Source organism: Natator depressus, chromosome 24 (assembly GCF_965152275.1).
Source record: "Natator depressus isolate rNatDep1 chromosome 24, rNatDep2.hap1, whole genome shotgun sequence".
Lineage (NCBI taxonomy): Eukaryota > Metazoa > Chordata > Testudines > Cheloniidae > Natator > Natator depressus.
This window is the reverse complement of record NC_134257.1, coordinates 8,079,994-8,106,214: the sequence shown is the minus strand read 5'-3', so window position 1 is coordinate 8,106,214 and position 26,221 is coordinate 8,079,994. Positions and strand designations below refer to the sequence as shown.

Sequence of the window (26,221 nt, the reverse complement as noted above, 5' to 3'; positions counted from 1 at the left end):
AGCTTGGCCACGGCTGGCCCAGATTGGCTGATTCGGGCTCGGGAGGCTAAAAATTGCAGTGTGACCTTGGACTGGAGCCTGGGCTTGGAGACCCCCATTGCGGTTCCAATCAGGCCTATCGAGAGAAATTTGGGACCCCGGCCCATCATGTTCGCTGAGGCCCCATCCCCTCCCATTTCACCTCAGTTACAGACATTTTGGGGGTCCCCCTGAGCCCCTCTTTTCTCCCCTCATGTCATCCTTGATGCTAGTGGTATGATGTGGACTGTGGTTGGGCCTGGCAGCCCCGGTCATGGCTCGGGACCCCACGATGCTGGTGCTGCACAAATAGTCCCTGCCCCAAAGAGCTTCCAGTCTAAGGCACAGCTGCTATATTTACATCAAAGAACACAGCTGGGGTTTAGATCAAGGGTAACATTTTCAAAAGCCCCTAAGTGACTTAGGAGCCTAGGGACGCATTTTAAAAAGTATTTAGGCGTCTAAAGGTGCAGACAGGGAACCTCGTGGGAGTTTCAGAAGCACCTAAGTGTCTCAACTCCACACCAATGGGAATTAGGCACTTTTGAACCTCCCCATAGCACCTCTGTGCGCCTTTCGGCTCGTAAGTACCTTTAAAAATCTGGCCCTCAAATCCCATTTTCAAAAGAGACTAAGGCACTTAGGAGCCTAAATCTCATGGACTTTACCTGAGACTTAGGCTGGGATTTTGAAATGTGAGTGGCGATTTTGGGTGCCTCGTTGTTGGGGTGGGGGGGGGCTGAAGGGGGAACTACAGCTTGTGATACCTTAAAGGTCCCTCCTTTTCACAAAGTGCTGAGCACCCTCCCTCAGAAAGTCAGGCCCCCTCAAATCAGACCCCTAAAATCACTAGACCCTTTTGAAAATCTTGCCTAAGTCACTTTTGAAAATGGGACTTGGGGTAAAATTTTCAAAAGCATTTAGGCGACAGGTGCCCAAGTCCCATCGCCTTTCAGTGAGATCTAGGCTCCGAAGGCCCAGCATCTCAGACATATTTAGGTGCCCAACTCCCAGTGACATGCGTGGGAGTTAGGCACCTAAGCACCTTTGAGGCTCTGGACTTGAAAATGCATGTAAGTCCCTGAGGTACTTGTGAAAATTCGACCCCCTTGCAGTACTGGGAACCCAAACACAGCACCATCAACCGAAGTGAAAGGCAAAACAAAAGTGAACAGCCAAGGGGTGAAAAGTGACTTTGGGGATGACGTGCCAAAGCCACCCAGGGCTGTTGGGCACCCACTGAAAGTCAGTGCACCTGGGGAGCGCATAGCCAGCTGTGCCTTGGAAGATCTCCTTCTTAGCTCTGAAAACTTCCTGCAGCTTTAACAGCCTGGGGTTTGTTGGTAATGTGGCGGGCCATTTGTTGCTTAAAAATGTCTGAGTAACACAGGGTTAACTCTGGCAGCTTCCTCACCCCCGTGCATGCAGGGTGGGGGGCAATGATATGCGGGGCTGAGGACACACACCCGAGAGATCTCACACTAATCAAGGACTAATGATGCATGCCTGGGCAGCGGAGAGAGACAAACAGCATGGAAGCGTAGTCTGGGAAAGCTAAATGCAAGGTTATAATGGGGCTGGGTGTTGGGAGAGCTGGTTAGTTTCCTGCGTCAGACTCCGGACAATAAACACTTGGGAGAAAAACACTCTTTGTGAAATACATTTGCCCTTGTCCCGCTCCCCAGCTTGCAGCCTCCCATCACTGCCTAGGGGGAGCTCTGGCAGGATGCAGAGTGAAGTCTTTTGACCCTGGGCATGGTATTTCCAGACACCTGGGTCCTGGCTGCTTCGGTGCCCTTTGCAAACAGAGACACTTCCCTTGAAAGGTGCCAGGAATTAACAAAGCTAACGCTGCTGCACTACTTTCCCCACCGGGTCCCTGTTCTCCCCTCTCCCTTCCAGGCTAACCTGGAGCTGGTCGGAGCATCACTTTTCCAGCTGCCAGGACCTGGGCATTATCTGCCTCTTGGGAACAAAATGCTGCAGCTGGAGCTGGTTCCGCCAAGGATGCAGGAGGCAGAATGGAACCCAGCGCCTTCTTCAAGAGCTGGATCAGCTCTTCGGGGCTCACAGGAACTCCTGCTTCCTTGGCCAGCGCTGCGCTACGGCGAAATGACTCCCTCTCCTGTAGCTGTAGCAGCTGTGCAGGTGCAAAAACTTGTTTCCATCCATAAAGCCCACTGGGATCAGTCCGAGTGAGACCAACAGCCACTCTGGTTTTAGGTCCACAGGAGTACGTCTACATTGCGATAAAAACCCTGCAGCTGGTCTGGGTCAGCGGGCTCAGGCTGCGGAACTATCCAGTTGCCGTGTAGTCGAGGGATTGCAAGACCGAAAGGGACGGTTAGATCATGTGGTTTGACCTCCTGTCTCACAGGCCAGAGAACCCCTGGACTGAGCCCAAGAACACATATGCTCCGTTTCTAACTGTAACAGCACTCACATAAAAACCTGTGTAAGCCAAGTCCTCCATTTAAGCCGGCCTAACCTGAGAAGCCCCCCCCCAGTGTTTAAACCAATGCATCCATTTAAGCTGGACCTATTTACAAAGCCCCGGCGGCAAGCGCCTTTCCCAAACCCGGTCGCTTCGGTTTCTCCTTTAAAGGAACACTGGTGGGAAGAAGTAACACGGTTACAGAGCTCTGCAGCGTGACTGCCCCTACTAGCGCTGGGGTCTGCTGCCGTGCAGCCTCCCGCTGGCATCACCGCTGTGTGTCCCTGGAGCTGTTCCAGCTGTGATCCAGCCTAGGGGAGAAAAGAGAAGAAATAAAGGCACTGATGTGGCCGTTGGCCCAGATTTTGTCCTCTGCTCCAGCCCCTGGGCCAGGGGAGAATTCCCCCCAAGGTAGGCACAGTGTACCCTGGTGACCCCGCGTAGGCAGCTGGGATGGGCCAGGGCGCTCTGCGTTACACCAAGGGGGTGTTCTGGCTCCTGGAGTGGCACAGAGTGTGGCAGGGGCAGTGGTGGTGTAAAGCCATGCCAGGTCTCTTGGGCCTGCAACACAAAATGGGACCCGGACCCGAGATGAGAGGTTGGCTCACAAGGGGAACAGGGACGATTTTGCTTTGCAGTCTGCACCAACGTGGTTTTGCACAGGGGTGATGTACACCAGTGCAAGTTGCCGGCGCAGGCATCGACATGACTGGTCTGAACTGGGGCAGCTACACCAGCGCAAGCCTGCTCCCCGTGTAGCACTGGGAGCCAGGACACCTGGGTTCTATTCCTAACTCCCTTCCCTTCCCTGTATAAGGGGGTAATAACACTGACCTACCTACGTGTGAAGGGTTAATAGCCCCCCCTCCCAGGGGGGGCAGGAGATGACAAAAATTAGGGTGTGGAGAAATAAAAAGGGGAAGAAGGTGACGGGGTGGGGGTGGGGGGGAATTCAAAGGCTTCCACTTAGTCCTCACTGCCCTGGAGGCAGATGGATCCCAGCCTAGTCGAACCTGCCGCACCCCACAACCAGCACGAGAGGCGCCAGCCGTCGACGCGAGAAGGGAAGGATGCTCAACTCACTGTCGGATGCAGTCGGGGATGTGCACTTGCTCAAGAGGAATCTGTTGCGACAGCTCCCACAGGCTGTCCACGAACTGCACTTTCCTGCCAAACTTGGAGCTGGGAAAGGAGGCAGAAGGGGGGGGTAGGTTATTCAGGTCACATGAGCAGTAGTTTTCCCATCAGGGCGTCTTGCAGGGCACCAGGATGACAGCCCTCTAGTCTGGCCTGTTCTACCCAGGTTCCTAGCCCACCCCCAGCACCGAGGCACCTTCCACGAACCTGTTAAGCAACATGACTTACATCTAACTAGCCACCCACCCATGCACAGTGCCTGTCCAGTGTCCTGTCTCCAGCTGTGGCCAATCTCTGCTGTGGCAGAAAAAAAAAATCACTGTTCCCTCTAAGTTGTGCGTGTGCACACAGATCCTAAACCCCACGCACACGGCAAAACACCGCGTGCACAAAAATTTGCACAGAAGAAATTTTTTGCGCACACGGCCTGTCAAAAATTAGAGGGAACATTGCCCAGAATCCATCCGGCCAGAATGACCCCTGCAGGCCATCAGCTCAAGCCCTGAAACATGAGATTCCCCCTTTGCACAACCCCATGCATGCTGGGGGGGAAGCTCCGTGGGTTTAGGGGGAAGATATGCTGTAGCTCGTCTATGGAGTCTCCCAGGCCTGTCTGCTGCCACGGCTGATACTTTAGCACCAGTTAGACAGTCCAAGTGCTGAGTCCTATCAGCTGACTGCACACAGGCCAACAAACAGCCAGTTGGTCCCAAGCTGGATTGGAACCAGCAATCTGTGGGCAAAAGGCACTCTGGTGTGGCGCAAAGGGGTGTAAGCTCATGGAGCTATGCCAGTTTACACCAGGCAAGAATCTGGCCCTCTTATCTCATCCCCAAGCCTTCGTGAGCCAGGCCGGCACTTTTGTGTGGCGCATTCACCGTTTCACACACTACAAGGGAAGGGTCTCCTTGCGGTGCGTTACGGCTAGGCGTTCGGAGGAAATGTTAAATACCCCCTCGCAGCACTGCTGCCACCACAGACTCAGTAAAGCTTTCAGGGGGAGAGAGAGTGAGGAGACTGCAGCAAAAGCCTGCAAAGACCTTTGAGAAGGGCATTCGGATCCGTGAATTAATCAAGCCTTCGAAAGCCGGACACCCCGGCTTGACCGAAAATGCTCTGTGCAGGAAGGCACATGGGTTTTTGTATTTTCTTCACGCTTGACGCAAACAGCACACGCTCACACACAAACAGGTTTCGGTCAGGACTCTCACGCACACAGATAGGTTAAGGTCAGGACTTTTGAAACTGACTAGTAATTTGAGGTGTCTGTCTCTGGGGGCCCCACTTGACACACCTGAAAGGGGCCTGATTTTCAGAGGGGTGGGGGAGCGTTGCCAACTCCAAGCATTCCAGAGTCACATGTCAAATAAATCAAGAGATTGTGGGTTTTTTTTAAAAAAATCTTGTGATTTTTAAGCCAAACAAGTTCCCTTTTATTTGTTGTCTGGTCTTCGAGCCTTTATTATGCACTGAGTCACATGCCAAGCTTTCCTCTACAGCCACGAGGGCAGGAAACGCCTTTCTTTTTTTCAATGAAAGCCAAGATTTTTCCCGTCATCACCTAACTCCGGGAGCTGGGGCTTTAAGACAAACTTCAAACATGGAGAGAGTTGGCAGCTCTGCCGGTGCTTGGTGCATTCTGAAAAAACACAGGCTCCTTTCAGATGCCTCAAATTGGGCCCCTGAATCATGAAATCATTGACCTGAATTCTGCAGCTAGCATGTATCCATCCCGGCAGCTGTATGGCAGGGGGCCTGTATCTGACTCCCAGCTGTTAGCCCTGCAATCTCAGCCACACCCCATCCTGCTGCTGTTCTCTGGAGGGACTGTAATACGAACTGGTACCTGTAATGTACAACGCTGCCCTCTGCTGAACAGCATGTGTCAGGCTAGCTTGTGTTTGGCTCCCCACTTTGCTCTTGATGGGCCAGTCTGGTTTAAGGGCTTAGCCCTTCCCCAGACTGCAGAGCTGCTTCCTGAGTTTCTTGGGTAGTGGGGAGAGGGAACCACTATGAAAAGGCTGCAGCTGGCAGGCGAAATCCAGGTCTTTACACGGTGCCCATTGTCACGGTATCTGGGCACCTAGGGAATGCTGGTGAAGGGCATCCAAGAAATCCTGGGCTAGAATCTTGCTCTATGCTGCCCTGCCCCGTGCACCCGTGTAGCTTACAGCACCGCTCTCTGGGCTGCAGAGCCCTGGCCTGCATTGCTAGCCGCCGCGAGGGGGCCCAGGCTCGGGGAGGAAATATTGCTGAAGGCGTAAAAAGCTCTTCGCATGGAACAGTCTGTGGGGGAGGCGGGCTCGAGCCTCTCCAGCCAGCGAGGGGTTAACGCGGTCAGGTCCTGCAGAGCAAGGGGACACACAAGACACTGGCTATTCCTGGCGCCCCCTTAGGGTAGCAGTTGGCCTTGCAGACGCTGGAGCCTGGTGAGGCTCATGGATGGTCTGACGCTAACAACATGCAGCCCACCGGGCCCATGAGCAGTCTGGGCACGATCTCCAGGGGTGTTCTGATCCTGCAGGCTGCGTGGCCGCCAACCTCCTCGCACACACGTACACGCACACACACCCCTCTGTTGGTAGCCTCCCACAGGCCAAGTAAAGAGTCCAGCCCACACTACCTGAGGAAGGGGCGGATAACGGTCATCAGCGCCTTGACGTACCAGGTGGGATGGACAATAATCATGGCCTTCAGGTTCTTCCGGAGCCTGAAACAATGCAAAGAACACAGGACACGAGGTATCGATTAGCCGGTGGAACTCACTGACACAAGATATCCCTGAAGCCAAGAGTTCAGCAGGATTGAAAATAGGGCCAGACGTTGATCTGGCCAACAAGACTCCCTTGTTACAGTCATCAGTGCTGAGGCCGGCACTGAAGGAGGCTAAGGGGAGTCAAGGAATCCCGCTAGGGTTCAACCGGAGCTGCATGCCTTTGAAAATCCTAGCTTTAAAAAAAAAAACGGGGCTTGGAAGGGCTATAAACCATCCTGATTCAAGGCATGAGCCAACATCTAACTATCAGGAGCCAGTAGGAGGTTTCTGGATGGGCCCCAGGTCCAAGGCAGGGCCTCTGAAGTCTGGGAGCTCTTTCTTTTAGAGGTAGCTAAGGGCTTGTCTACATGGGGAAACTGACCAGGGTAACTCCCCATATGGACACTCCATTCTGGAATAAAAAAATCACTTTATTCCGGATTAAATCCTCTGCTCACAAAGCCCAGAAGCTGGGAGCTGGGGTGCCAGAGACAGCCATAGGGTCTGCTTCTGTCCAGCAGCCTCGTGAGAGAACCCTCCCTTTATACTCACCACAGCCCAGCGCAGTCCCTTCTCCCAGCCCCTCCGAGGGAGGCTGCAGTTTCCATCCTCACCTAGGCTGGGATTTTTTTTATGGCCCGGTCTGTATCACAGTGTCAGCTTCACTGGCCTTCGCGCCGTGCAAGCCAGGTAGGAAGCAGCTGTTTCCCTGTTGCCAGTGACTCAGGGGTGCAGATTCTGGCTGGGATCGGGGGGGGGTGTGGGGGAAAGGAGTTGAAATTGCAGTCAGCCAGAGCCACCGCTGAACTGAACAGGGAACCCACCCAGTCTCGAGTCTTCCACATGGGCAACAAAGCAGCCCTGGATGGGGAGTGGAGTCTGTGGGTTAATGCAGATGACTCGGTGTGAAAACTCCTGGGTCCTATTCCCAGCTCCGGTAGCGAAGGTATTTAGGACTCCTGGGGTCTGCCCACAGCTCGGGGGCTGGACTCCTGAGTTCTATTCCCCACCCTGGGGTGGGGGGGGTCTAGTGATGAGAGCAGGGTGGTTGGGAATTAGGACTCGTGTGTTCTGTTCGCAGCTCTTCAGCAAGTTCCTGATGTAGTCCTGGCTCACCAGCAGCTAAAGCAAGGGGGGAACGGAAGAGGGATGTGGCTAACAGTGAAGGGAGAGCTCCCCTTTTGTGGGCTGGGGAAGCAGCGTTTCCCCTGGTGTTTGGTCCCCTGCTGTGTCTTACCGCCGGTCGATGGTCCGGTAGCATTGCTTTATCCAGCCGAAGGACGGGATCTGGCTGCGGAGAGTGGCACCATTCAGACACACCAGTATGTAGCTTTCTGCCACCATCACCTCCAGGGTCCCGATGATGTACCTGCCAGGAGAGCAGAAAGGAGGTCCAGCATTGCAGCCTGGAACCAGCCCTCCTCTAGGCACAAAGCGCCTCCATGCTACAGTCGTGGATTTAGCTTCACATCACACCCACGCCCCCCAACAGTGAGGTAAATTTTCTTATCCCCCACCCCTATTTCACAGATGGGGAAACAGAGGCACAGAGCAGGGCTGTAACTAGCCCAAGGTCACACAATGAGTCGGGAATAGAACGCAGGAGTCCTGACCCCCTGTTGCTTGCGCTAACCAATAGGCCACATTCCCCACCCAGAGCTGGGCAGAGAACCCAGGAGTCCTGATGCCGAGTCACCAGCACTACCTACTAGCCCATATTCTATATTAGGCATTCACAGAGCGCCCATTGCTATAGCATTTAACCCTTCCTGTGCCAGCAGCTTCCCAGTCTTGACTAGTGCACTGACGGTCCTCATTTATGGTCTGGGAACGGAAGAGACTGAGTGAGTTCAGGAGGGGAACAGCCCGTGTTCCCGTTGGCAGCGCTGCAGGCAGCCAGGCAGGGCTGGGGAGGAGACTGTTATAAGAGAGAGGCTTATTTTAAAAGAAGGTTTTGGCACTTTAAGGGTCGATTTACCAGGACAGTAAAGGGCCAGAGAAACAGCTGCGATGGCATCCCAGTACCTCCTGATGTTTATGGGGAGATTCCAAGAATCCCAGGGCAAAGGAGGGCTGCCCCCTACCTCCCCAATGGACTTCAAGGTTATTCAGGGGTTTATCCATTCCTGCTGCTCTCACCAGTAGGGTCCCGATTTCCAGGTATTCGGTCCCTGACCTCAGGGTTAGGCTGGTTTTATGCCACCTTTGGGCTCCCCCATATTCTGGTGCCATGGAGTAAATTACAGGAGCCGCGGGAATCCTACCTGCAGCAGGGAATAGCCAGAGCGCACTGCACTCTGGCCACAGGCCCAATCTGCCCGCTATGCCAGGGCAGGGTACAGGGCCCCTACACCAGCTCCACAGAAGGGGGCTGTTTCAGGGGGCTGTTTGCACCCACTTTAAGGCTCCTTTATGCTGCCAGGGCAGACTGAATATAATGAGCATCTGATGCTGGCTCCCCTGCCCCTCTGTGCTGCGCTGAGTCCCAGAGGAATTGAGTCTGAGGTGGGGGGAAGCTGAGCCCAGCCTGGGAACGTACCCCATGCAGATGGCTTAAAGAGGCAACATCCCTTCTGCCCCTCCAGTGACCACAGCTTTACGTTGGAGTCACTTTCCAGAGGGGGGGCCAGAGCCATCCCCAGCCCACCGCCCATTCCCCCGTCCCAGGCTGTTACCCCTGCAGCTCGTTCACTAGCCAGCAGGGGGCAGCATGCTCACCTGAACAGGTGCTCCATCACGTACGGATAGTCAGGGATGCTGCTGTGGGGCAGGTAGCAGGAGGCAAAGAGGATGATGGCGTTGAGGCCTTCCCCGTAGTACCCTGGAGCGGCAGAGCAGAGCGAGTGGGTCCAGCTGGAACAGGCGCCTAGCCCCGCCACCTTACACCTTGGCACGCCTGTCCTCCCCCACAGGGAAGCTCCGGGACCGGCCCAGACCAGGTCAGTTTGGATGCTTTGCTTGGCCCCTGACCCACACGGACGGGGCTGCCATTGTGAACAGCATCCCATGGTCCTCTGGGCACGCAGGCTGTGTGGAACTGGGTTTACTACAGCAGGCTTGGACGCCGGGGTCCCGTAGGGCTGGGGTCGTGGATTTCTTGGGGCAGGAGCTTCCTCCGATTGGCTGTGCTTGCTATGCCCTGTAAAGTGCCTGGGGTACTGATGGGCACCATGTAAATCATAACTCTGGGACCCCACTCCCAGGAGAACCCAGGAGTCCTGACTCCCAGCCCCCTTGCACCAAGTTTCCCTCCCAGAGCCAGGAATAGAACCCAGGAGTCCTGCTGCCTCCCATTCTAAGCACCAGACCCCAGGGCTACGTGCTCTCCCGTTACCTCCATGGGAGATGACCCTCTTGTAGGGCTCAACGATGCTCAGATCCACTTTCTGCTCCTGCTCGTCCGTCAGGAAAATCCTCCACTTCCGTCCGTCCTTGTCCTCAACGTCCACCATGCGCCCCTCACTGAGTTTCTCCTCGAGCAGGCTGCTGTCCAGGCGTCGGGCCCTGGGCAGTTCGTCTGTGGAGAGAAGGGACAAGGGCAGGGCGGGTGTATTAGGAAAGGCTCCTGGGCTCTTTTCTGAACTTTTACCAATAACCAGAAAGCACCTGGGCCCTGCCTTGTGTTCTGCAATGTATGGCCCCCTTGGGGCACTAAGGTGCCCATGAGATGGGTATCAATGGGTGTGAGGAAATGAGGCCAAGGAAAGGAGAATCACCCCCCCGAAGTGACCCCAGTCCCCTCCCAAACCTTCCCCCCAAACCCAGCTCCCTTGGAACCTTCCAGCCAAACATCCACCCCTGACCCCCCAACCCCTCACCCCAACCAACCCCTCGACCCCTCATCCCAACCAACCAACCCCTTGCCACAACCAACCCTCGACCTCCCAACCCGTCAACCCCCCACCACTACCAACCCCTCACCCCCCCACCATCCCCCAACAACCAACCAACCTCTCGACCCCCCCAACCCCTCACTCACCAACCAACCCCTCACCACTCCACCCCAACCCCCTACCCAATACTCCCCATCAAAGCTCCAACCAAACCCCACACCTTCCTTTAACCGCACCCCTCAGGCCCCCCTCCTTTCACCCCAACCTCTAACCAAATTCAAAGTGACATTGCACTCCATATGGAAATATGCTTATGACAGTGAATATGATGTAACTGGAATATGCTTTATGCAAAAGGTCTCTTGTAAGGTATCATAACAAAGGTTATAACCTACTGAATATATTCCTTCTATTTGTATGCATGTGTCATTCTTGTATCTGAAGCTAGAAATATGAAGTATAACTCTGAGGTCCTATTGTAATTATGCAAAGTGTGGGCCATTAATGGTGGTTTAGAATCTTGATGGCTCCCATTAACTAGGACAATTGGTTGTAAATGGCTCTGTTTACTTGCAAACCTTCCTGTGTATCTGTGTGGGTAATGAAGAATGAGGTCTCACAGGACATGTGACCAGGTCACATGATACTGGAATCCATCTTAAAACTGGTACTTTTCCATTTAGAAGGAGGGGTGGGGCCCCAGAGAGGCAAAAGATTCATGCCTTGTGCCAAAGCTATAAAAGGGGGAGGCAAGTCATGAGAAAATCCCTAGTTTCCACCTAAGATGTTTGCTGGAATTAACAAGGACTGTACCAGAGGAAAGGATTGGGCCCAGACCAGAAAGGAGCCTAGACTGTGAAAGAAGCTTATTGGAACATCTCTGAGGGTGGGATTTACCTGTACTCAGTTTCTTAATGTATTAGGCTTAGACTTGCGTGTTTTTGCTTTATATTGCTTGGTAACTTTCTTTGTTCTGTCTGTTATTACTTGAAACCACTTAAATCCTACTTTTTATACTTAATAAAATCATTTTTGTTTATTAATAAGCCCAGAGGAAGTGATTAATACCTGGGGGAGAAAACAGTTGTGCATCTCTCTCTATCAGTGTTATAGAGGGCAGACAGTTTATGAATTTACCCTGGATAAGCTTTATACAGAGTAAAACGTATTTATTTGGGGTTTGGATCCCATGAGGAGCTGGGTGTCTGGGTGCTGGAGGCAGGTAACCTGCTAATCTGTTTTCACTTAAAGCCTGCAGTTCTGGGGGCATGGTCCAGACCCTGGGTCTGGGCTGCAGCAGTCTAGTGTGTCTGGCTCAACAAGGCAGGGTTCTGGAGTCCCAAGCTGGCAGGGAAAACGGACTCAGAGGTAGTTTCAATACATCAGGTGATAGTCCCAAGGGGGTCCCTGTGACCGAACCCGTCACACTCAACTTCCCTGGAACCGCCCTTCCAAATCTCCAGCCAGTCCCAGCCCCACACCAAGCCTGCCCCCCATTTTCACTCGCCCTTCCTGACCCACCACTTCAACTCCCCCTGCCGATCCCAACCCCCCACCTCAGCTTTGTCTATGCTCCCCACCATTACCAGGCCTGCTTCCCACCCACCCCCACATCTCAACCAGACCTGCCCCCCACTCAACCCTCTCCTGCCCTGATGCTCAGCCCAGCCCCCACCTTCCCAGTCGAAGTCATGGCCGCCCTCAGGCCCATCCAGCAGCTCGCTCTCGGACGGCGTCTCCAGCTCGTCCACGTTGATGTCCAGGCTGCCATCCGGCGTGCGGTCCGGGTAGTCGCCCGACAGCACCGAGCCCTCGGCCCGGTCCAAAGACAGGCTGAGATCCGGCGCCGGCAGCCGCTTCTTCATATGCCGCTTCCCACACAGTTCCAGGGTGTTGGGGGCGACTGGGGGTGGGAGGGGGAAGGATCAAGGCAAACAAGAGCAAGAGAGAAGGGATGTGAAACAGAAAATAGGGAGGGGAGGGAAGGAAAATGTATGGTCCAGAAAACACCGCTGCTTATGCACCGATCGCTGGATTTGGGCCGAGTGGACAAAACCTTCCCACCCAGGTCAGCTGTGCCCCGGGGGTGTTTTGGGGACTGGAGATCCGGGGGGATGCAGCCCTTGCCCTGCAGCACCCCCAGCGTGCTCACACCCAGAGCCTTCCCGGCTGGTGTTCTTGGGGTCTTGCCCTCCTACCTTCACCCGCCCCCCTCTGGGCACGGCCTTACCTGGGCTGGGCTCCCCGCCAGAGTCTTCAAGGTCCTCCTCAGAGACCTCCTCTGGGAGAGGCCTGCAAGACAGGGGAGGATGAGACACTCACGGGGTCAGGGCAGGGACGGCTAGTGTTTCTCAATGACCGGTCCGTGGACTGGCGCCAGTCCCTGAGATCTCCCTGACGCAAGCTGGTCCCTGGTATCAAAAAGGTTGAGAAACGCTGGGCTAGAGCATCTCTCCCAGCTCTGAATTGCTATGTTCGGGTGGGGGAGGGGGCTAGGAGTCCTGGGTTCTATCCCCATCTCTGGGAAGGGAGTGTGATCTAATGGTTAGAACAGGGGGGTGGGGAGTCACGGCTCACGGGTTCCATTCCTGGCTCTGGGAAGGGAGGCGAGTGGCTAGAGCCAGGGTGGGATTGTGCCCTCGAGTGAATGTTATGGCATCACATTGTGCCTCAGTTTCCCCATCTGTTAAATGGAAATAATGACACTGGCCTAGCGCCAGAGCTACCTACAGCGGAGTCAGCTGTGGAGCAAGTTTCACATACAGGAGGCTCTGCTGCTGAAACCCTGCCCTGCTGTCCCCGCTATTCCAGTCCTGGGCTGCCCGTGCCCCTCAGGGCCAACCCACAGCCCCCCCACTTGCTAGTCCAGGCCCTGGCTCCTCAGGCCCTGGCTCCTCACACATACAGCTCTGCCGATGGCCCTCTGACCTCTCACCTCTAGGACGAGCCGGACCAGACAGCCGCACAATGTAGTGGGCCAACTGAGACCACCCAACTCATTTCACCTGAGGATTTGAACCCACGTCCCCCAGAAGGCTTCGTCCTGGCTCTCAAACCCCACCTCCTGTCATTTACAACGCGGTTCCTTTTCTGCCCTCTCCCCTTCCCTCCCTCCTCCCCCATGACACTCCCCGCTGGGTAAACAGCAGAGCTGTGCACCATTCTGCACGTGACCGCTGGCAACAGCTGCCTGTCGGAAGGAGATGGGAATACAACCCCTGCCGCCTGATGGATCCAGTCACAGACACCAATTGTGCTTTGCGTGTGCTCAGAGTGTCTGTGCCGGGTGCTTTCCACTGCGGGGGTTAAATAGAGGCTTTGCTTCCTCTTTATGGCCAACCGTTTGCTAGTTATTTTGTCCATCAATCCCTATTCTACAGGAGGAGAAACTGAGGCACAGAGCCAGGAAGCAACTCTCCCCGGGTCACTAGCAGAGCTGGGCACAGAAGCCCGGAGTCCTGGTTGCCTGTCCCCCATTCTATCCACTAAATTAGTGCATTCCTTGCCCTGAGTCAGCCACGGAACCCAGAAGTCCTGAGACCGCCAGGCCAGGGGGCTATCTGCTGGTCCACGCTGCCTCTACCAGTCATGTGGCTTCTTGAAAGACACTGGCTGGAAGGGGGCGGTTGACCCCTTCCATACGTCGAACCCCTTGGCTGAGCCCTGAGCTCCCTGGCGCCAGCTGCCTCATCAGACCGACGCCCGTGCTGGATTTTCTAGTCCCTCCCCACACCGCAGACTGAACCACTGATCACCAAGGACACCCCCATCCTCCTGACAGTGCAGCTCAAATTCACCGTGCTGGAGCCAGCCCTTTGGGGTCCCCCAGGGGCAGTGATGTGAGCGGGGCAGGGGCCGTGTGTGTCACCTCCCATTGCCCCCGGGATGGGGCGACAGCAGATGCGGTGAGGATCCCAGCCAGAACCCCCTCCTCCTGCTGCATCTCTCACCCCGGGAACTCCTCGTCTTGCCACTCCTCCTTCAGCTCCATGTCCTGGATGGACACGGCTCCCTCCCGCTGCTCGGCCACGTCCTGCTTCTCCGGATCCTTCTGGTCGCTACAATGCCAACAGAGGAGAGCGTGGGCTGGAGGAACCGGGTTCGGGCCAGTCTATGATTGGCCAGGAGAACGCATCTAAACAGGGACAACCCCAAGGGCAGTTCCGTCCTCAGCAGGAGGTTTGGCCTGAACCGAGATTGCAGCCTTCCCGGGGCCAGGCCCCCCGGGCTGTGAATGGAGCCCATCCACGGCTCAGACCCAGCTGGGCTCCTAGAAACCAGGAGCTGTTACCACCTCCCACATGGAATGAGTTTGCTGGGGCTCAGCCTTGTGTCCCAGATGTCCCTGCCCCAGCTGGCACTAACATCAGGGGTCCCTCATTGGCAGCCTGGGCACAGAGCCCCAGAAGGGAAGGGGCTCCCGTCTTACGCCTCGAGGCGGGTCCCCACAGGGCAGGGCTGAGGTATCTGGCCCTGCTGCTGGGAGGCCTTCCCTGGGCTGTGGGTCTTTCCCCAGAGCCCCTGGATGCCCCCACACAGCCTCCTGCCCAGAGGGACCACCGCCAAACCCAGCACTGCCAGGACCACAGGGCAGCTGCTCCCTGCTTTGCCCCTGCTGCGGGTGGGCAGGGCATGCCCATCCCTCAGCGAGGGCACCCTCTGCCACCGCTCGGCTCCCCTCCAGGCTTGGTCTGGCATGGCCCAATATGGACCCCAGAGGGCATTCTCGGTGCCAGACCAAGGGGGGGTCCCCCGTTCTTCCAGCTCCTCTGGAGCAGGGACCTCACCGCAAGAGAGAGATTGTCCTGCGGCCACCTCCCACAGCCTGGGCACCCAGGCCCCATCCCCCCACCTGGGCACCCAGGCCCCACCTCCCTGCCCCAAGCCTGTCACCTGACCTCCACCTCCTGCCACCTGGGCCCTGCCTCCCCACCGGACTCACACCTCACCTCCCCCCTTCCCATACCCCCTTCCCAAACCCCCTTTCCCCGTCACCCATGTCTCCATCTCCTCCTCTTTTTCCCTCCAACACCCACCCCCACCCAACCCCATTGCCTGACCCCCCCCATCTTCTGTCACTCAGGTCCTGCCTCCACATCCATCGTCCATGACCCAGCCCCTCCTGATTCCCCTCCTATTCCCCATCATCTAAGATCCCCGCCACCCCGTTGTTACCATGGCAAGGTGGGAACGGGACGGCAGAGTGCCCCCGCAGAGCTCAGCTCGGCTCTTCCCCAGCCTACGGCGCCCAGGAGATGGACTCAAGCCCCGAGACTGGAACCCGGGTTCACATTCGGATCCCACCCCCCTGAACCCCAGAGGGTGCCGAGTTCTCCTGGATGCAAGAGCGCTGAGCCTGCGGCATGGCCACCATCCCCCTCCCCCACCCATGCGGTCCCCCAAAGCCCGACTTACACCCCCGCTGCAGCTGGGGAGGAACCAAGACGCCAGCAGGAGGCAGCCACCCACCCACCCTTTCCATGACAGCCTGGCTGGCAGAGTCCAGGCCGTGCCTGGCCCACGTCCCCTTGCCCCGAGCCTGCCCCAAGGCGGAAGCCCTGTGTTGAAACATACAGGGTGATCACAGCTCCACCTGTTTGACCGTCCATCTCCAGCTAGCGCCAGGCTAGAATCACCTCAGCTGGCGTGTAGGGGATCCCGTAGCTGCCCCCGGGCCTCTTGCGGCAGTTGGCAATTACCTCTCAACACTGCTCAGTTACAAACGCGTCCAGCGGGCCCCACTGCCACTTGGGCCCGTCGCAAAGAAGGAAAACATTGGAGCAGCTGCTTAGAGCCGGCAGCTTTCCCTTTCTTAAGCCAGCTGATATCAGCCCTGTACCTGGCGGCACTCGCTGGCACGCCCAAGAAAATCAACCCAGCGCCACCCTAGCAAGCCCTGTAGTCTAGAGCAGGGCTGGGCCTGTTTACACAAGCCCGGAGAGCCAGGGCAGCACCCAGCCACTCTGCGTCTCTAAGGAAACTTAAATCCAGCAAGCAGGGGAGGTTAGAAAACAGGTGTCACTTTGGGCCCACTTTGGGAGCGGGGACTAGGAATCTTTTGTCAACAGTAGGAGACCCCATTAGAAAACAGGGAGCAAAGCTGGATTGGCACGGGCGGGCAGGGGGAGATGAATCCGCTTCTCTTCCTTGCAAAGGGGCTTCTGAATTAACTCTCCGCGGCCAGGGGTTTTGAAGGCGTTAGGCGTCCGGTTCCCATCGGCTTTCGGTACCATTTTGGTGCCTGACTCCCCGTGGCGCCTCTGCAAACGTGCTCCGTGCAGCAGACGGGCTTTAGAGCACCGGTTTTGTAATGACACCCAGCAGCCGGGTCCCCAGTGAGTTTCGAATCCAGGCCCTTCAGAGCTAAAGGCACGGACCTGGAGAAACCGCCCCTGGCCTAGCTGCTCTTACGTGGACCACTCGATGCTCGCCACCAGCCGGCCTAGCCAGTAGCGGCAGACGGAGATTGACCCTGCTTGGTTTGCTCTGCAAGATAAACAGGCGGGATCTTTAACGACTCGATGCTGCAGCCGGCCCTGCCTCCTGGGCACTTCATTGCTAGGCACAGAACGGGTCCTGCGTTCGCCAGCCCAGCTCCCCGCTCGGGGTGACGCAAGAAGGCCAACTCTCTCCTCTAAGAGACGCGGGAGAGTGCCTTCGGGCTGGGACGCGCTTCCAGCGGTCTCGCCTCCTCGCGCCAGCTACGTGGGTTCAAGCTAACGGTAGTGCAGCGAGGGGGCATTGCCAGCTGGCAGCGTGGTCTAACAGATAGAGCAGGGGCGGGCAAACTTCTTGCCTGAGGGCCGCATCGGGTTTCTGAAATTGTATGGAGGGCCGGTCAGGGGAAGCTGTGCCTCCCCAAACAGCCTGGCATGGCTCGGCCCCCGCCCCCCATGCCCCCACCCCCCACTTCTCGCCCCCTGATGGCCCCCCCTTGCAGGACTCCTACCCCATCCAATCCCCACCCCGTCCCGACAGCCCCCCTGGGACTCCTGCCCCATCCACCACCACCACCACCAGCCCTGCTCCCTGTCCCCTGACCGGCCCCACCCTCCCCGCCCCTGACTGCCCCTCTGCCGCCCCATCAACCCCTCCTCTCATTCCTGACTGCCCCCCCGCAGGACCCCTGCCCCATCCAACCACCCCTTCTCCCTGACTGCACCCCCCAGGACCCCTGCCCCCCCCATCCAACACCCCCCTCCTTCCTGACTGCCCCCCTGGGACCCCTGCCCCATCCAACCACCCCTTCTCCCTGACCGCCCCCGGAACCCCTTCCCCTGACTGCCCCCCACTGCCCCATCCAACCCCCCTGTTCCCTGCCCTCTGACCACCCTGACCCCCACCCCGAACTCCCCTGCCCTCTATCCAACGCCCCCTTACCGCGCTGCCTGGAGCACCAGTGGCTGGCGGCGCTACAGCCGTGCCACCCAGAGCACCAGGACAGGCGGCCGCGCCACCCGGCTGGAGCCAGCCACGCACCGCGCGGCACAGAGCACCGGGTCAGGCCGTGGCTCTGCAGCTGCGCTGCCCGGCATGAGCTCGCCACCCAGAGCATTGTGCCAGCGGCGCAGAGAGCTGAGGCTGCAGGGGAGGGGGAACAGAAGGGGAGGGGCTGGGGGCGAGCCTCCCAGGCCAGGAGCTCAGGGGCTGGGCAGGAGGGTCCCGCGGGCTGGATGTGGCCGGCAGGCCGTAGTTTGCCCACCTCTGAGACAGAGCATGGGATTGATTTTCTGTCCAATGCAGTATGTTCAGATGCAGTGAGGCAGGAGATCTGAGTTCTAATCCCAGCTCTGATCTGTTGTGTGACTTTGGGCAAACCACTTCCCGCTTCTCTTTTGTCCCTCTTGTGTATTCAGGCTGTAAGCTCTTTGGTGCAGCGGCTGTGTCTGGGCAGCGCCCAGCACAACGGGACCCTGGCCGAGGCGTTACGGTCATATAGAAAACAATCAAGCATCGACAACTCTTGCGATTCTTCTTAAACCTAAAAGTACATTTCTAGCCTCGTGGTTGCAGAAAAAAAAACTTCAGAACAGGACCCGAGCGCGACTCTAAAGGCTCAGAAGCCAAACAGCAAAGAAAAAAGAACTCAAGATTCATTTTTTAATAGACTCTCATCGTTTTTTTAGGGCCTGACTCCATATGTTTGAACAGCTGGGGCTGGTGATGCTCCAATCACCCTCAGAGGGGCCTGCCGTACAACTCTTTGCAGGCAGAAGGAGGAAAGGGAGGGGGATTCTCTTTGAGCATCAGTGGAAGCAGCTTTGTTGAGGTCGGTAGAGCTAATACGTTGCTCAAGCGCCGGTTGAAAATTTTCCGACAGTTTCCGATCGGAAAATCCTGACTGAACAAAATCAAAATGGCTCCTGAGAATGTATCCGTGGATAATGATCCAAACGTTTCCTTTCAATAAGGTCAGAGCACTTTGTTTTCACTCGATCATTCTGACTTTTATGTTATTTTATATCCTATTGATGATATTGTATCTTCTTCTGTCTTGCCACTTCTCTATTCCGGGCCGGCGACTTTTATAGCCTTCTTCCAAAGCTCAAGATTGTACGGTGATTGGCTGCGATGCAAATTAATTCCACCATTAATACAAAAGTCAAAATGCAGCATTCGGAATTTCAACTCTTCCTGTCAATTTGCGATGGAAGAAAATTTTGAAAGGAATTTCCTGCAGAATGGAAATGGAAAGTTTACCAGATTTTCATCCACAATCTGCCTGGGTCACAGGCTGACCGTGCGTTGTGTGAAGAACTTCCTTACGTTTGTTGGAAAACGGGCACCTATTCATTTCGTTGGGCCCCCCCAGCTTCCTGGGTTCTATCCCGGTCCTGCAAGCGCCCAGATCATCCCTCAGGTGACTCCCTGGACTACCCTTAACATTCGGCTCTACATAGCTACAGCGCTGAGGGGTGTGACACATCCACACCCCCGAGCGCTGTCGCTGTGCCAGTCTAACCCCTGCTGTAGATGCGGTTAGTCTGACGGCAGACTGCTTGGGGAGATCCAACAGCAATGAAATGCTCACTTCTGTTGCTGTCGGAAGCGGCCACACTACAGCGCCCTAGCTGGGAAGCTGTAGCACCCGCAGTGTAGACAGGGCCTTAGCTCTGGCTGCACCAGCTAAGACCCTGCTCCCTCTAGTCTGTCTCCAATAACTTCTGCCGTGTTGCAGCGGGAAAGGGATTCAGTTCTCTCCGGACCCTGGTGCCTGTGCCCTGAAGCACAGAACAGCTGGGCTGGATGAAGCCAGCAGACCAGGCCTGTGGGGACGTAAGCAGTGTAGGGGCATGGGTAAAAAAACATTGGTGTCAGCAGAAGGGAGAGGAGGAAACAGTGACGTGACACTAAGAACCAGGGGTACCCTCATGCAGGGATTGGGGTGTCTTCCCCTGCCCAATGACAGGTTTCAGAGCAGCAGCCGTGTTAGTCTGTACCCGCAAAAAGAACAGGAGTACTTGTGGCACCTTAGAGACTAACAAATTTATTAGAGCATAAGCTTTCGTGGGCTACGGCCCACTTCATCGGATGCATAGAATGGAACATATAGTAAGAAGATTGTATATATATAATAGATATAGATAGATATATCTATATCTATTATATATATACACACACACACACACACACACACACACACACACACTGTCGCTTACACACAGCCCCCCAACCTGAAGCAAATACTCACCAGCAACCACACAACAGAACCACTAACCCAGGAACCTATCCTTGCAACAAAGCCCGATGCCAACTCTGTCCACATATTTATTCAAGTGACACCATCATAGGACCTAATCACATTAGTCACCTGCACATCTACCAATGTGATATATGCCATCCTGTGCCAGCAATGCCCCCTCTGCCATGTACATTGGTCAAACAGGACAGTCTCTGCGTAAAAGAATAAATGGGCACAAATCTGACATCAGGAATCATAACATTCAAAAACCGGTAGGAGAACACTTCAACCTCTCTGGCCACTCAGTAAAGACTTAAGGGTGGCAATTTTGCAACAGAAAAGCTTCAAAAACAGACTCCAACGAGAAACTGCTGAGCTGGAATTAATATGCAAACTAGATACCATTAACTTGGGTTTGAGTAGAGCCTGGGAGTGGCTGGGTCATTCACATATTGAATCTATTTCCCCATGTTAAGTGTCCTCGCACCTTCTTGTCAACTGTCTAAATGGGCCATCTTCATCATCACTACAGAAGTTTTTTTCTCCTGCTGATAATAGCTCATCTTAACTAATTAGCCTCTCACAGTTTGTATGGTAACTTCCAACTTATCTGTATGTGTATATATATACATACATATCTTACTATATGTTCCATTCTATGCATCCGATGAAGTGGGCTGTAGCCCACGAAAGCTTATGCTCTAATAAATTTGTTAGTCTCTAAGGGGCCACAAGTCCTCCTGTTCTTTTTCCCCTGCCCAGCTGGCCTCTCTCATCAGGACAACGTGATTAGCATCTTAATGAGCATAACAACACCTTCTGTGCTGCCAACACATTCCTTCCCGGTGATCTGTGGCTTCCGGGCACACACCCGGCTGCTCCAACCTGCCCTGGGCCGGGAGCTCCCAGACAGGCTGGCACACGACTCCGTTAGCGGGACCCCGTGGGGCCAGAACTGTGTGGTGCATACAGATGGGGTGAGGCAGCGGGATGGTCTCAAACACGGCTGGGGCTGCGGGGAGGGGGTGCTGCCCACGGTTTCTCCTGGCTTCTTTGCTATTGTGTTGCCATCAAACGTTGTGCACTCATCAGAGATTCCAAAGCCACAAGGGACCTTTGTGACCATCTGGTCTGACCTCCTGGATCGCACAGGCCAGAGACCTCTTCGAAATCATTTCTGGAGCAGATCTTGGAGAACAACCTCCAAACTTGATTTAAAAACTTGTCAGTGGAGAATCCACCATGATCCTTAGTAAGTTGTTCTAATGGTTAATTGCGCTCACTGTTAAAAACTCACCCCCTATTTCCTGGCTGAATTTGTCTAGTGTCAACTTCCAGCAGTTGGATCCTGTTACCCCTTTCTCTGCTAGATGGAAGAGACCACTAGTAAATATTTGTTCCTCATGTAGTTACTTATACCTATAAGGCACCCCTTAACCTTCTCTTTGTTAAGCTAAACAGATCGAGCTCCTGGCGTCTCTCACGGTAAGGCAGGTTTTCTAACCTTTAATCAGTCTCGTGGCTCTTCACTGACCCCTCTCCAATTTATCAACATCCTTGAATTGTGGGCACCAGAACTGGATCCCGCCAGTGCCAAATACAGAGGTAAAATCACCTCTCTGCTCCTCCTCAGGATTCCCCTCTTTCTGCATCGCAGGATCACATAAGCCCTCTTGGCCACAATGTTGCACTGGGAGTTCAGGTGCAGCTGATTATCCACCACGACTCTCAAATCTCCTGCAGATTTGGTGCTTCCCAGGATAGAGTCCCCCATCCTGTAAGTTGTGTCTGAGCAACTATGCAGGGTCAGACCTGGTCAATATTTGGAGGGGAGACCTCTAAGAAGCAGCCTAATAGTAATGCCTACCTACCTTTTTTCTCAGTAGGTCTCAAAGCAAGTCAATATCATTATCCTCATTTTACAGGAGGGAGAACTGAGGCATGGCAAGGCAAAGTGACTTGTCCAAGGTCATCCAGCAGGCCAATGGTAGAGCCAAGAATAGAATGCTGGTCTCCTGAGTGCCAGTCCGCTGTTCTGTCCACTAGGCCACACTGCCTCCCTGCTCAGGCTGTTACAGGAAATGGTGTCCGCAATGCAGCAGGGCGCACTCTCCCCTTGTGAGCTGCTGGCGCTAGGTCCTGATGGAGGCGCTATCTTTCACATGGGCTATAAAATCCCCCGGCGGGTGTGATTTCCGGCATTCTTGTTTAAAATCCAGCTCTCACAAAATCACCTCCCGCTTGGCAAAGCTGCACCTGCAGTTCCAGCAGGGTGAGTTATGAAATCCTCAGTAAAGCGCTTTACTGCTGAGTGACATGCTGACTCTGAAGCCTAATGGTGGTCGTTAACATTTGCTATTTCGTTCCTGCTCATTTTGAAGGGGGAAAAGGGGATTTTGGGTGGAGCACAGGATTGTGGGCAGAGCATCAAGTCCCACCTTCTCACCCTGCCTTCAGCGGACAGAGGCACAGAGACAATGAAACATCCACCCTCTCTGTTCAACAGCAAGGGTTTGGGTGTTTTTTCTGCTCCACCCTCCTCCAAAGAAAACAAACAAGTCATGAAGCAGGCTGGCAAGCTGGAGCGACTCCCTGTGTAATTCTCCAGTGATTATGCCTCACCTGCCTTCTGAACCTTAACACGGGCTCTCAACTGGTTTCGCCCCACCAGGAGCCGTAACGGAGCCCTTTCCAGCTCCAGAACGCCCTGCTAACCCGAATCCATCGATTCTACGCCGAGAAGGGACGCCACGGTCATCCTGCATAGCACAGGCCAGAGACCTTCCCCTAAATAATGAGACACACCATCCCCACCCTGAAGAGTGTCCGGTCTAAACTGACAAGCCAGCCAGAGGGAGGGCAAAGGGAAATATTTAATTGGATTCAAAATCTTTAAGTGGCAACGATCATTTAGCGTTTGTGACCATCGAGTGGGATGTATAAGCAGCGTTCAGCAAAATCCACATGTTGTTATAAAGCATATTGGGGCAGGGACTGTCTTGCTGTTCTGTTTGTACAGCGCCTAGCGCACTGGGCTCCTGGTCAAGATCAGGGCGACCGCAACACAAATAATAATAGAATTTACAGCTGTCTAAATCCTGGTCATTCCATTGGTGCCAACCCCTGTGACATCAGCTCAAGATCTGACCCCTGGCTGCTGGAAACTGACAGTGTTTCAAAACATCATTTCTCTCCTTAGGAATCATCTTTCATGCAGCTTTTCCCCATCATAGAGCTCTAGCCCCATCTTACCCACCGGCCTGCCTCCCCCTCCCCTCAAATCCCTCCTCAAGACCCACTTCTTCTGTGAGGTGTAAAATAATTAGCTAGCTAATAAAAGTCAGGGTATTATTGTTATTATTTATATAGTGGTAATGCCATGGTAATGTCATGAGCCAGAATGTCATTGTGCTAGGCACTGTACAAACAAAGAACAAACAACAAGGAGTCCTTGTGGCACCTTAGAGACTAACAAATTTATCTGGGCATAAGCTTTCGCGGGTTAGAACCCATTTCATCAGATGCATGGAATGAAAATACAGCAGCAGGTATAAATACACAGCACATGAAAAGATAGGAGTTGCCTTATCAAGTATTTTCCACTCCATGCATCTGATGAAGAGGGTTCTAGCCCACAAAAGCTTTTGCCCAAATAAATGTGTTAGTCTCTAAGGTGCCACAAGGACTCCTTGTTGTTTTTGCTGATACAGACTAACACGGCTGCCTCTCTGAAAGAACAAAGAGACAGTCATCCCTCTGAGTTCCCAATCTAAGTAAGGGTAGAATTGAAACCAGGGATATATGGGGCCTCAATTTTCAACATTAATTAGTGATTTTGGGCTGCCAATAAAATTAGGATTCTCATGCTATTTGGAGAGGTGGGGGGGGGTCACTCCTAAAAGTCCCAGCTCCTGGAGTCGTGTCAGAATCTCAACTTTCATTTAAAGAAAACAAGGAAGTATGCAGCCCTTGTGATTGTGGTTCAGAACTTGACCCCTAAAAGCTCAAACTCCAGAAGACAAAGACAAAGAACCCAAAATTCATTATTACTGATTTTTTGAGGCATGACTCAGTTTAAAAAAAAAAAAAAAAAAAAACTCTTTGGGTTGGCAACACTGCAAACCACAGACACTAAGGAGGCCTGATTTCCAGAAATTGCTGAACCCCTATTCGGTCTGAACACCACGGGCAAAATCCTGGGCCCCTGGAAGTCAATGGAATTTTGCCTGTGATTTCAGTGGGGCCTGTGATTTCACCCACATCCCTTACAAGCATCTCATATAGCTGGCAATTCCAAAAAAGCAGCAAAAAAAAAATTTCATTCAACCCAAATCCAAAATTTTTGGCAAATTAAAAAGTAAAAAAAACAAAAACCTAGTTTCAGGTCATATGAAACGTTTCATTCGACCTCAAGTGGAACATTTTGTTCGGATTTTGAGCATTTTTTAAAACGTTTTACATTTTTTTAAAAGTAAATTGAAAGAAAATGTCAAAACAACAAGTCTTTTTGAATTGGAAAATCAAAAAGTTGCATTTTGACTTTCAGGGAGTATTTGTTTTTTGACATTTTGGGGCTGCCAAATCTGCATTTTACAGCAGGACAAAAAAGTTTTGACTGACAAATTTTGCCCAAAATTGTGGCAGCCAAAAATCACTAGTCACTTTTGAAAATCTAGGCTGTGTATCTTTCTCCCATGCCTGGTTGTATGCTGCTGGATTGTAAGCACCTTGGGGCAGGGACTGTGTCTTCCAGTGACAGCATCCAGTACAACGGGATCCCAATCCGGATTGGAATCCCTGCTCGCTACTGTAAGAACAGACTGAGGCCGACCCTGTCTTGTAAGGTTTACATGACAGTCTCTGAGCCTGATTCTGAAAACACTAGGGGAGTAGTAGCTTACTGCAGTACACATTCCATTGTATTATGGGCTGGAATTTCAGCTCAACTCCCATGAGATCTTCAGAAAGTCTTGTCCCAGTTGTGGGTGCTAAGCACTGAAAAACCTGGCCCTCTGCTTGGCAGAATCACTACAGGATCGGGCCCCACTTTCAGAAACCATCCACTTTCTGAGCTGGATTTATCAGCCTGTCTGAAAGGCCCGGCACGGTATGATTCAGTCAATAAAATCGCAAGGACAGCACATGCCTGATTCTCCAGATGCCTCCCGCAACAATCCCAAACAGTGTTTGCTGGTTCCACAGTGTTTAGACCCCACACCGATGGGCACCACCAGGTACACTCAGGTGAGAATCCTGAAGCTGCCTATCTCATTGGCCCAGCCAATGCAGTGAACTGGGAACCTGAATCTCCCAAGCTAGATTCAAACAGCGTCGGACACTCCGGATCTCATTTACACTGGAGTGGAGTCGCTCTGGATCAGTGGCTCTCAACCTTTCCTGACTATTGTACCCCTTTCAGGAGTCTGATTTGTCTTGTGTGCCCCTAAGTTTCACCTCACTTAAAACTACTTGCTTGCAACAGCGGACATAGAAACACAGAAGTGTCACAGCTCACTGTTACTGCAAAATTGCTGACTGACTCTCGTTTTTACCATGTACTTATGAAATAAATCAATTGGAATAGAAATATCGCACTTACATTTCAGTGTATAGTACACAGAGCAAGATAAACAAGTCATTGTATGAAATTTTAGTTTGTACGGATTTTGCTAGTTGCTTTTTGTGCAGCCTGTTGCAAGACTAGGCAAATATTGAGATGAGTTGATGTACCCCCTGGAAGACCTGTGTGTACCCCCAGCAGGGATACGCGAGAATGACTGATCTGGATTAATGGAGATCAGAATCCGGCCTGAGTGGGGTCAAAGACACCCAGCTGGGCTACTCACCTTTGAGGCTGGAGTTTCTCATCATAGTCCACGTAGGAACCCATTGTTCCAGCCCTCAGAAAACACTGAAGTTAGCCGGGTTTTTCCCCCCTTCTTGGGGAGCCAAATCCCCAATGGATTTTCCCTCCTGTGGCTCTAGGACACCAGTTATGGCCCCTGTGCTGCTCATCCCAAACTGGTTTGTCTGCATTCGCACCTCCTGACTCCACCTGGTGAGAATTCGCTGGGTCCTAGTGCCCATTGTTCCGCCCCTGCAGACAAAGCTCTGGAGTGGCAGAAGGGGCAGTGGTGTGTATGGGGGTGATTGCTCTCTGTTACCCCCAGTTTGCCGGCTGCTGTGTCTGGGCCGAGGCAGGTGGGCCCAGGCACAGGGCTCCATCATAATGAAACGTCCTCCAAGGACAGCATCAGCTTCCGGCAAAACCCCTGGATCCCAACTGGCCCCCCAAGCTTAGGGCAAAACTGGGGGCTGCAGTTGTAGGTAACTCTACAGCAAGGTTACCCGTCCTGGTATTA

General features: G+C 53.9%; 1 protein-coding gene across 1 annotated transcript; it reads right to left on the bottom strand.

The window, feature by feature from the left end:
• Positions 1 to 1,908: 1,908 nt before the first annotated feature.
• BNIPL (BCL2 interacting protein like) lies at positions 1,909 to 25,855 on the bottom strand. The gene is made up of 10 exons (XM_074938417.1): positions 25,706 to 25,855; positions 14,128 to 14,235; positions 12,408 to 12,469; positions 11,853 to 12,080; positions 9,679 to 9,861; positions 9,063 to 9,165; positions 7,582 to 7,713; positions 6,213 to 6,299; positions 3,536 to 3,634; positions 1,909 to 2,763 (listed from the first exon to the last, which is right to left on the bottom strand). The coding sequence occupies exons 1-10, from the start codon at positions 25,747 to 25,749 to the stop codon at positions 2,721 to 2,723; spliced, it is 1,089 nt and encodes a 362-aa protein (XP_074794518.1). The 5' UTR covers positions 25,750 to 25,855; the 3' UTR covers positions 1,909 to 2,720.
• Between the last annotated feature and the right edge of the window lie 366 nt (positions 25,856 to 26,221).